General features: G+C 48.5%; 1 protein-coding gene across 1 annotated transcript; it reads left to right on the top strand.

Moving 5' to 3' along the window:
- Positions 1–9,738: 9,738 nt before the first annotated feature.
- On the top strand, positions 9,739–11,511 carry RLN3 (relaxin 3; the record flags this gene model as incomplete). Its single annotated transcript, XM_080936805.1, has 2 exons — positions 9,739–9,925; positions 11,273–11,511. 2 exons carry the CDS (start codon positions 9,739–9,741, stop codon positions 11,509–11,511), a joined length of 426 nt encoding a protein of 141 aa, XP_080792931.1.
- Between the last annotated feature and the right edge of the window lie 513 nt (positions 11,512–12,024).

Here is a 12,024-nt window from a genome sequence, read left to right as displayed (position 1 = left end):
ACAGGAAAAGTGACAAACCTGAACAAGGTGCAGCTATGTTCCCTGAGGTTTACAATTTACAAGGTAGCTGGAGGCCGCTGAAAGACAAAGAAACCAATTGACAATTGAATGGCCCATGGCCCTAGGCCTGGAACTCACAATTCTGCCTCAGGCTCCTGACTACTGTGTAACAGGCATGTGCCTTCAAACTTGGTCTAGAAAGGAAATCGAAACCCATCTCCTCACGTGCAGATAAGTCAGGAAGTTGGCTGGCTCTTGGTACACTGGGGTTCACAAAGACTGCCAAGGTGTAGAGTGCTGGTAGAGAAAAGAAGATTAGGAGTTTAAGACCATCTTTGGCTGGTTCCTATCACAAAGATCACAGACTTCAGGATAAAGCAATAATTGGGGTTGGGGATGAGTTTGGCTCGGTAGTAGCATTTCTGGGATCGTGGCTCCGAGGGAGAGCCCCGCATCACATCTGTGAGAGCCTGGGTTGCATCCAGTCACTGTGAATGTGTCTGCATATATACATAAAATATTCCAGGGATAAGATCTGGCCATAAAAACAATGACAAGACTGTCCCAGACTGATACAGGTGTCACTGTGGGTGTAGCGCAGCTACATAGGAGCTGAGGCAGGAGTATTCCCTGAGCTGAGGAGTTTGGAATAGGCATGGACAGTATAGTGAGAACCTGTCTCCAGAGAGAAGTAGATAGAGGAAGGTTTGCAAAGAAAAGGATTAGTTAGAGTTAAACCCAACAGAAGGCTGGGGTGGGGTGGTTTGGTGGGTAAAGGTCTTGCTATTCAAGCACGTGGCCCAGAGTTCTAGTCCCTAGAATCAAAGGAAATACCAGTGGGCATGACAGCCCCCTGTAATACCAGGACTCAGGAACTGGAGACCAGGTCACCAGAGCAAGCTGCCTAACAAGACTAGCAAAATCGATGCGCTCTGGATTTGATGAGAGATCTTGAGTCAACGAGTAAGATAAAGAGCAATGGTGGAAGACCCCTGAGGTCAACCTAGAGACTTCAAATGTGTGCATGCACACACGTGTACATCCACACGCATGATGCCTTCACACATGCATACACACCTCACACATGTAACAGAAATGCATACATACATGTAGGCACATAACTCCAGCACTGTTAGGGACACTAAAGGATCGCTGCCTAGTCCAGGATCAGTGAGAGATTCTGTGTCAGAGGAATAAGGCAAGGACTTAAAGAGCAGAGAACCTGGTGTCTTCCTCTGACCTCTTAGACTGTGCTAGCCCTGAACTTTTAGCAGTTGAAAGGTTGAGGCAGAGGGATCAAATATTTAAGGCTAGCCTGAGCTAATACAGGAGGACTCTTTGTCAAAAACCTAAAAAAATAAATAATAAGGCAACCATTAAAACTCCAAACAAACAAAGGGAAAGCTAGGTTTGGAGTCTGGGAGAGGAATGGGTTTTAACATGGCTAGGCTACAGGAGCCAGCTATGTCTGCAGAAAGGCTGAGCTTAGCTTCGGGGAACTAAGGAAGTGAGTTGGTGCTGCTTGCTCTAAAAAACAAACTGAAGTAACATAGCATGAACCTAAAAGGGTACAGACAGGATTTAATTACACAGTGCTTGACCCAAGTTACAGCAGGAATCTACAAACAGACTTAGGGACCCACAATGCCGTGCATCTGGGCTGGTGCGAGCTACCAGAACAAAGCTCTGGGTTCTAATCCTAGTGCTGGGGACAAAGTCTGGGACAGCCTGGAGACCAAGCAGGACCTGAAGCATGGGGACAACATTGATGAGGGGGGTTGTGGGTCAGAAACTATTCTGGCTGGGAGAAGTAGAGGACACGTGTAATCTGAGTCAGGAGGACCAGGAGTTCTGGCTCATCCTCAGCTGCATTGCAGGTTCTAGGCTAGCCTGGGCCACAAAAGACCTTGGATGCAGTGGAAAGGCAGCTTCTGGAGCTGTGCTGTGTGGTTTAGTAGTCTGACTGTATATGGCTGATAGAAGCAGAGAGAGCAGACCCGGGGCTGCCTCAGTGCTGACTCTAGTTTCCACCCCAACACAACAAAGAAAAACAAAGTGAAATCAAGCCAACTGGAGGCTGTGGCAGCTGGTCTCAAGGCTACAGTGGGTCACTGGGTGAGAATCTGTCACAAAATGAGTAAAAACAGGAGCAGAGAGTTCAGTTCTCAGCACGAGCTTTAGGTGAGACACAGCCACCCACAACTCCAGCTTCGGGGAATCTCACATTCTTTCGGTTTCCAAGGGCACCTGCGCTCATTTGTACAAACTCATGCAGACACACACATAATTGAAAATACAATCTTTTTTTTTTAATTGGTGCTGGTTCAGCAGTTAAGAGCAGTGACTGGTCGACCTTCCAGAGATCCTGAGTTCAGTTCCTAGCAACCACATGGTGGCTCACAACCATCTGTAATGGGATCCGATGCCCTCTTCCTGTATGTGTGAAGACAGGAACAACGTACTCATGTATATGTGTATGTACACGTGTGTGTGTGTGTGTGTGTGTGTGTGTGTGTGTGTGATAAATACATCTTTAGAAAAACGTCTTTAGAAGCCCTGTATTAGTGATGCATCCCTTTAATCCCAGTACTTAGGAAAGGGAGCCAGGCAAAACTGTGAGTTAGTTCAAGGACCAGCCAGGGTTACAGAGTAAGACCCTATGTCGAAATAAATATTAATGGAGTTGAGGAAATTTTAATGATTAAGAGCACTTGCTGCTTTTGCAGAGGACTTGGGTTTGGCTGCCATACCCACACGGTGACAAACAGCTATGTGTAACTTCCAGAGAACCTGATGCCATCTTCTGGCCTCTTCGGGTACTGCACACACATGGTGCACATACCTACAGGCATACAGACGAGGGCCAAAGAAATGGTCTCAGTTGTAAAATGCCAATTCACAACAAAAAAACGTATAGGCGGAAACACCCATACGTAGAAAAACAAACCACGAAGAAAATGGTGTGCACATCTAATCTCAGAACAGTGGAGCCTGTGCAGGAGGATCGTGAGTTCCAGACCACTTTGGAGTACATCACAAAGCAGGACCGATAAAGGACAGGAAGTTTAGAGAAAGAGCAAACTCAAAGGAAATATCCATTTCCTTAGCAACTGATAAACCACCTTAATGCGAATGGGAAGAGATCATTAAAAGGGTGGTGGCTACAGAGGAGGACTGTGCTGGGCTGTGATGTTTGCCTGTGGCACAGGGTACTACAGCCGTCCTCCTCGGGACCTACGGGAGGTTATGCTGGCCGACAGCCAGCACTTGATATGCTCTCTGCTGATAAGGCTATAAGCAAACAGCTTTAATTCGTCCTGTGAGCGTGTGTTGATTTAGCCCTGGAAGGGGAGCTCTGACAGCAATCTCATTGTGAATGCCAGGAACCCCCGGGAAACTCTTGCTCAGACAAGCTTGCGTTTGTGTAAAGTAGTGTGGTGAAGCAGCGTTGCTCGGGGTGGTGTAACATGGTGGTTCCAGTGAAACTTTATGAGTGGAGAATGAATGGACTTATCTCTCCCTGGGACTGGCTTGAACCGAAGTCCTCCATGTGGAAACACTCTGCAGTCCTGAACAAGGACAAGTGCGGAAGGAAGCAAGCAGAGACACGTTAGGACGGCTCTGGGAGCTCCCCTGGCTCTGCACGGATGCCAGGATTGTGATCGCACCAGGCTGCTGCTCTCCCACCCAACGGTCACCCGGGCCATTTGTATTGCAATAACTTTCTTACAAAAAGATTTATTTTTAATTATGTATATGTGTGAGCATGTGTGTGTGTCTGCATGTTTCTGCATCTGTATGTATTTGTGAATGTGTGTCTCTGTTTTTGTGTCGTTCTGTGTATTGTCTGTGTTTCTCTGTGTGTGTGTCTGTGTTTGGCTATTTGTTTCTCTGTTTCTGTGCGTCTATGTGTCTGTGTATCTGTGTGTGTGTGTGTGTGTGTGTGTGTGAGGATATCTATGGGCATGTGTATGTGTGTGTGCTCGCCTATATGTATCTCTGTGTATGTCTGTGTCAGGATGTCTATGAATAGCCGCGTGTGTGTGTGTGTGTGTGTGTGTCTGTGTGCCTGTATGTGTCTTTGTGTGTGTATATCTGTGTGCCTGTATGTGTCTGTCTATATGTGTATCTGTGTGCCTGTATGTGTCTCTGTGTGTGACTATGTGTATATCCATATGTCTGTGTGAGTGTGTGTCTGTGTGTGTGTGTCTGAGTGTGTGTATATCCATATGTCTGTGTGACCGAATGTCTCTGTACACCTATAGCTGTCTGAAACCAGGCTTGGGTGTGGTTCTCCCTTTCCCTGTTCCTTGAGGCAGGGTTTCTTACTCCCAATTTGCAGGCTAGCTTCTCAAGGTCTTAGGGCTCTTCCTGTCTCTACCTTTCATCTTGCTATGAGATTGCTGGGGTTACAATCGCACTGCTGTACCCATCTTTCACAGAGGCCCTGAGCGGGGTTCAGATCCTCATGCTTGTATGACAACCATTTTACCCACTCACCTCGGCCCTCCATTTGTTTTTGGACAGGGACTCTAACTGGACACAGCCCCTGGATTGGCTAGACTGGCTTTCCTGTGAGCCCCATGGGTTCTCAAGTCTCTGCTTCCTCCGTGCTGGGATCGTAGGTGAGCATCAGTGTTTTTATCTGACTGTGGGTTGAGTCTCATTTAGCCCAGGCTTGCCTCAAACTCACTGTGTAGCTGAGGATGACCTTGGCCCCCTGATCTTCTGCCATATGCCAAGAGTTGAAGTCACAGGCATTATAGCCAACTCCCCTCTCTGTCACTTCTTAAGACCCTGTCACTGGACTGGGGACCCACCAAGATAGCATAACATGATCTCCCTTCAAGATCCTTATCACATCCGCAAAGTGTGTATTCCGAAACAAGATCTCATCTCTGGTCCCAGGCACCAGGATTGGGCATAGCTTTTTCTGGATGTTAGACCAGGTGCTAAGCAATTCATAGCACACTCCCCACCCCAAGTCTCCACTAGCCCCTGAAGCAAACACAGGCGTCGCCAGCATCTTTGTTTCTGTGAACTCAGAGAAGCTGCAGTCCAGACACACAACAACCAGGATTTTATCTCAGCTGGGTGGGCTCAGATTTCTGACTCTGTGTAAGACACAAAAGAGACTCCTGGATGGGTCAGCCAGTCAGCCGTGCCCCAAGGGACCTGCTCCTGTCTGTTTACAGGCTCCTGACCAGACATCAGGATGTGAGAAAGAAAATGGCAGAAGGTTGCACCCGTGAGCTGCACCGGCAAAGGGGCAGCTCGAAGATTACACATCAGCCCTTTTCAGATAGTACAGTGTGACTCCTGAGACACCTACAGAGCATGGGCCATGAGACCTTGCTGGAGAAAGGGCAAAGGTGCACAGCTGACCACAGAGCGTGTGACAATGATGTGCTTCTCCACGCCTCTCTGTTATGGAGATGAGAAATCGGGGCACAGAGAGGTCGAGTGACTCCTTAACATTCTCACAAGAAAGCTGACAGAGATGAGATGCAAACCCAGGTCTGCCTTCAGCAAACTCTTAGTTACTCTTGTGTTTAGTTTGTTGTTTTTTTTTTTTTTTTTTTTTTTTTTTTTTTTGATGTAGAGTCTCTGTAGCCCAGGCTGGCTGGGAACTAACTACTGAGCCTAGGCTGATTGGAACTTATGGCAGTCCTCCTGTCTCAGCTTCCTGAGAACTGGAGTTGGTGGTGACCACTGTGTGTGTGTGTGTGTGTGTGTGTGTGTGTGTGTGTGTTCACTTAGTTTTAATCTTATTACCATTTCCTCTTGTTTATATGTATGTGGACATGTGGTGTGTGTACATCTGACTGTGTATGGGCTTCCTCCATTTTCCTCTTTGAGAATGGGATCTTTCCCTGAACCTGGAAGCTTTCATTCAGCTGGCTTGTGAGCTCCAGAATTCTGCTTCACCCCCCACCCCTCCCTGCCCCACAGCACATTTCTAGGGTCCAGGCGATAGACTAAAAAGCTGGCTCTTAAGAAGCTTCGAGGATGGAACCCAGGACCTCGCGCCTGCACACAAGCCACAAGCATTTACCAACTGGGTTGTCGTCCTAGAAACCTTGCTCTTAGTTCTTAGACTAAGAGGGAAGTGACATAAAACTTTCTCTGTAGCCCTGGATTCCACTCAGTCCACACTGACCACCGTAAAGAACTCTATTCGGGGACTAGGACATGGCTCATCAGTAGAGTGTCGTCTGGCGTGTATGAAGCATGAGTTGGATACTCACCACTCCTTAAGGGTGCTAGCTCCATGGGTAAGGGTGTTGGCTGCCAGGTCTGAAACCCTGAGTTTGACCACTTGATAAAAGGAGAGAATTGAATCCTGCAAGTTTCTGACCCCCATTTGTACAGAAACATAATAAATGAATGTGGTGACGATGACGATGATGACAAAAGGTTGGGATGGTACATGCCTACGTCAGTCTCCGTTGCATAGTGGATTTGAGGAACACATGAGACCCTTATATTAACATATACACACATATGCCTGCCTACATGCTGCCAGGTAAGGGTGTTTGCTGCCAAACCTGAAGCCTTGAGTTTGATCCCAAGACCCCCACAGCGGAAGGGAAGAACTGAGTCCCAAGTCTCGAAAGGTGTTCTCTGACCTCACACTCATGCCACAGGACCAATCCAAGAACACTTTTAAAAAATTAACGATTTTTAAAAACAATATTAGGCCTGGAGGGATGGCTTGGAGGTTAAGTGCACTGGCTGCCCTTCCCGAGGACTCAAGTTCAGCACCCGAGTAGCATCTCACAACTTGTCTGTAACTCCAGTTCCAAAGGATCCGATACCTCATACAGATGTACATGCAGGCAAACACCAATGCACATAAAATATAAAAGGATGACTGAAAAAAAATTAAACCACTATGAAACTACAATCCAGTGAAAAAAGCCAGCTGCTCATAGACCCGTGTCTGCGGTGTGACTCGGTGTCACTCCTTTTCCAAATGTGCCTGAGGCCCTGGGTTCATCTCCAGAGCTTCAAACCTATTAACAGAAAACAGAGAAAAGATGAGAACGTGGGAATGGGGTTAGCCATTTCTGGAGGAGGGAAGGATGGTGACCAGAAGGACTCAGAGGGAAGGAACATCTGCCCTCATCCTGTCTCTGGCCTAAGGAACAGTGTGGGCAACTTATTTATACACATTCTTTACCCACTGGGACGCAGGACACCATTCAGTGGGTAAGAGTGTTTGCTTCAAAAACAGGAGGACCTGAATTCAAATTCCCAGAGCCCCCATTAAAAAGCCCCAGTGCTGTGGAGTGTGGCGACAGCCGGACCAATATGATTGCCGGCCTTGCTCCAGGTTTGCTGGAGACCCTATCCCAAGAGAACAAGGTAGAGCATTATAGCCCAGGATGCCCCATGTCACCTGACATCTGTGTACACCTGTGCTATCCCAATCCCCACAGCAACATCAAGACCAACTTAAGCTACAGAATAAGTTCAAGGTCAACCTGGTAACTCAGTGATGCTCTGTCTTACACAGGACAGAAGGACTGGCATATTTCACAAAGCCTGGAAATCTGGGTTTAAGTCCCAGGATTCATGTGGTGGTATATGAGATCTGGTTTCTGCAAGCTGTCCACCAGCCTCTCCACGTGTACACCGCGGCACACACCCTCGATAGACAGATAGATAATATTAGATATATATAAACAGAGAGCTAGATAGAAGAGAGTACACAGATGATAGTAGATAAATAGATGATAGATAAAATGAAATTATATAAGTCTCAATTTTTAAAAGAAATTTAAGCTCTTGGGATGCAGCCATGGTAGAACACTTTCATAGCAGGTACAGGACCCTGAAACTAATAATCAACATATATAAAATACACCTCCGTCTCTTTCCATTCCCTTCTTTCTCTTCCTTTTCTCTCTCTCACTTCCCTTCTTTCTCTTCCCCCTCCCCTCCCATTTCTGCCCTTTTGCTACCATACAAAGAAAACTAAGAAGAAAACCTTTATCACTAAGTGGTGGTCTGTGAGCAGCACGGGGGGAGAATTCACCGCAGGTTCAGGGCTTTTATTTTAAAATAATTTTTATCTAAAATAACGTGAGTGTTTTGTCTACATGCTTGTCTGAGCACCATTTGCATGTCTGGTACCTGCAGAGGCCAGAAGAGGGCGTCAGGTTCCCTAGACATGGAGTTACTTCTGGTCGTGAGCCGCCATGTGGGTGCTGGCAACTGAATCTAGGTCCTCTGGAAGAGCAGCCAGTGCACATAAACTCTGAGCCATCTCTATGTCTCCAGCCCTAAAGTCATTCCAGGTCACCCCAGAAATTCAGAGGGCTGAGAGGCAGCACATTGGTTAGAGCATTTTCTTCTTGTATGGGGACAGCACACACGTTCTGTTCCCAGAAGCCACGTCAGCAGGACAACCCATAACTCGGGTTCCACTTTTGGCCTCTATAAGAACCCTCATAAATGTGACATACACACACTCACACACACACACACACACACAGACACACATACACACACACACACACAGAGAAAGAGAGAGAGAGAGAGAGAGAGAGAGAGAGAGAGAGAGAGAGAGAGAGAGAGGCTGGACCACCAACCAGGAAGCAAGCATGGGACTGACCTAGGTCCTCTGCACACGTTACAGTTGTGTGGCTTGGTCTTTATGTGGGACTCAACTCCTACAGTGGGAGCAGGGGCTGACCTCTGAATATTTTGCTTGTTTTTAAGACCCTTTCCAGGCTGGAGAGGTGGCTCAGTGGTTAAGAGCATTGACTGTTCTTCCAGAGGTCCCGAGTTCAGTTCCCAGCAACCACATGGTGGCTCACAACCATCTGTAATGGGATCTGATGCCTTCTGCTGGTGTGTCTGAAGATAGTGACTCTGGTGTGTCTGAGGACAGTGACAGTGACAGTGTGTGTGTGTGTATAGTATATTGTATATAAAATGAATAAACAAGCCTTTCCTCCTACTGAGCTACCTCATTCAGCCTCAGTAGGAGATGTGCCTAGTCTTACTGCAACTTAATATACTTGGGCTGTTGATATCCACCAGAGGCCTTCCTTCTTTTATAGAAAAATGGAGGCAAAGTGGATAGGCAGGGGGAGGTGGGGGGAACGACTGGGAGGAGAGGAGGGAGGGGGAACTGAGGCCAGAATGAAAAATAAACAAATATATTTATTTATTGTAAAAAAGATGTGGGTTTTTATTGTTATTTATGTCTGTATATGAGCATATATATGCATATATATGCATGTACACGCAGGCTCCAGATGAGGGAGTCGAATCCCCTGGAGCTGGAGTTACGGGAAATTGTGAGTTGCCTGCTTTGGGTAGTGGGCACCAAACTCAGGCCATCTGAAAGAGCAGGAGGCGTCTTATTTACTGTGCCCTCTCTCCAGCTCCAGTGGAGAGTTTGAGGATGGCTAGCTAGGAGATTCTGTCTAAAGAGAAAAGAGAGATGGCTGGTGACTTACTCCTTTAATCCCAGCTCTTAGTAGTAGACAGAAGCAGGAGAATTACTCGGATGTGGAAGATGACAGAAAGCTGAGCCATGTCACCCTTTCTGCGTGAAAGGTTATCTCTTGGCAAGGAAATGGTAAAGGTCAGGTTGCCAACTGCCTCCCCTCTGCTGGGAAGATAACCCAGGTCAGCGGGCGGGGCTGGGAGCCAGCCTGTACAAATAGGGGATCGGAGGAGGTACAGACAGAGCCACCTGGGTCCCGGGCATCTCAGTTGATCATGGCAACGCTCGGACTGCTGCTGCTGGCTTCCTGGGCTCTCGTCGGGGCTCTGGGGCTGCAGGCCGAGGCGAGGCCCGCGCCCTACGGGGTGAAGCTCTGCGGTCGGGAATTCATCCGCGCGGTCATCTTCACCTGCGGGGGCTCACGATGGCGCCGGGCAGACATGTTGGCCCACGACTCTCTGGGTGAGTGCGAAGGAAGGGCAGTCCACCTGGAACGGGTGTGCTGGTGGGCACAAAGACAAAACAGAGGCTATATGGGCCAGGCATGGTGCACACTGAACTTCCAAACTCTCAGGAGGTGGTGGCAGAAGAAACTCATATTTAAAGGCAGCCTGGACTACAGGGTAAGACTCGGGTCTTTCAAAATCAAAGGAAGAAAGGGGTGTAGAAGAATAGAGTCCCTGCCTAGCCACGTGCAGTAGGAACACCTCTGCCTGTCCTTTAAGCTTCCCCAGGACCAGGGTGGTTCAATTGTGGAGTTGAGGTAGCAGGAAGCCGGGCATCTTGGAGTTAGAGGCAGGGGTGTGGAAATCAGAAAGCCATTAGGCTACCCTTTCCCGAGTCCTGGCTGTGTGTAGGGACACCACACAGAGGTGCTGCTGCCCCTGAGGTGCCTGGGTGCCTTGCTGTGGGTGAGGGCGCAGCAGGTTTTTTTATCCCAGTTAGCTGAGAGAAAGCGGTATGCTGGGCGCAGGGCTGGGTTTTGCTCCCTTCCGGCCTCTCTAGCCCCTGCTACTTCCTGCAGAGACTGTTCCTGGTGAAATGGAAGATACAGTGGGTGAGACCTTGCAGAATTCTTTAAGAGGGCAGACTTTTCGGGGACTGGAGAGATGGCTCAGCAGCTAAGAGCACTGACTGCTCTTCCAAAGATCGTGAGTTCAATCCCAGCAACCACATGGTGGCTCACAACCATCTGTCATGAGTTCTGATGCCATCTTCTGGTGTGTCTGAAGACAGCTACAGTGTACTCATATATAATAAATAAATAAATCTTAAAAAAAAAAAAAAAAAAAAAAGAGGGCTGACTTTAGTGTGGCTGGAGTCACAGGTGGCCAATCAGGAGAGTGTATCTCCTTAGAGGCAGGGCAAATGACAAGGACGACATACTGGGCTTGGTAGCACTAGAATCCCAGTACTCTGGGCACCTGAGGCAAGAAGGTCACGAATTCAAGGACAGCCTGAGACCCTGACTCAAAATAAAAGTGCAAAGCCAAAAAAAAAAAAAAAAAAAAAAAAAAGTAGGAGTTATTATCATCTTCCCTCCTCCTCCCCGGCTGTGTGGGAAAGAAAACCATTTACAATTCTGATTTAGGGAGCCCAGCTTCCAAATGCATACTTTCATCTACCCGTCCACATTAAATTAAGAATAAGATGGAAACTGACAGGGAAGTCCGGCTTAGCACTGAAACTGACGGCAGAGCCACATCTGAACCCTCGAGGCGATGAAATCAAATCCAGAATGGCAACCTTGGTCTTCCAGGCCAGAGACGTAACAGGGTTGAGCCCCGTTCATCCTCTTTGCCTTTGCAGGGGACTTCTTCGCTGATGGAGAGGTCAATACAGACCACCTGACCAGTGAACTGGACGAAGCTGTGGGCTCCAGCGAGTGGCTGGCCATGACCAAGTCACCCCAGGCCTTCTATGGCGGTCGATCCAGCTGGCAGGGGTCTCCCGGAGTGGTTCGGGGCAGCCGAGACGTTCTGGCCGGCCTTTCCAGCAGCTGCTGTGAATGGGGCTGTAGCAAGAGCCAGATCAGCAGCTTGTGCTAGGATCCGGGTTGAGCGGTGGGGAAGCGCGCCGTGACTCCAGCCTGCCGTCAGCTGCGCGATGTTCACGAGTGTTCCTGCAGACAAGGCACTGACGGCTCCACTGTCTCCTTCCGGACCCTCTGCCAAGACGCACACACTACCCTGCGTGCCAACCTTTCCCCACCTTGCTGCCAGCCATTTCTCTATCCCAAGCAGAACCTTTTTCATGGCTGAGTTCTTCCCAACCTCACCCCCAGTAGCCTGGCAGCAATCAGATGCCCATCTACCCAAACTGGCTACACTAAGACCCCACCCCCCCACCTCTGCCCTCTATCCGGCTCTAATTGCTGCCATTGTACCTGACCAACCTGCCTCCTCCTGCTCCTCTCCCTTCAGTCTCTAAACCAGAGCACTCTGTTGCGGACCCCAGGACTGAGGGCGGCAGGTCCCCAGTACTCAGACTTTCCCACCACAAAATAAAGGTTCAGTTCTGAGCATTTGCACGCGTGCGTATCATTGCTGGGGGTGGGCGGA

Source organism: Micromys minutus, assembly GCF_963924665.1.
Source record: "Micromys minutus genome assembly, chromosome: 24".
Lineage (NCBI taxonomy): Eukaryota > Metazoa > Chordata > Mammalia > Rodentia > Muridae > Micromys > Micromys minutus.
Note: the sequence above shows the minus strand (reverse complement) of the source record. Positions and strands in the feature narration are given on the sequence as shown.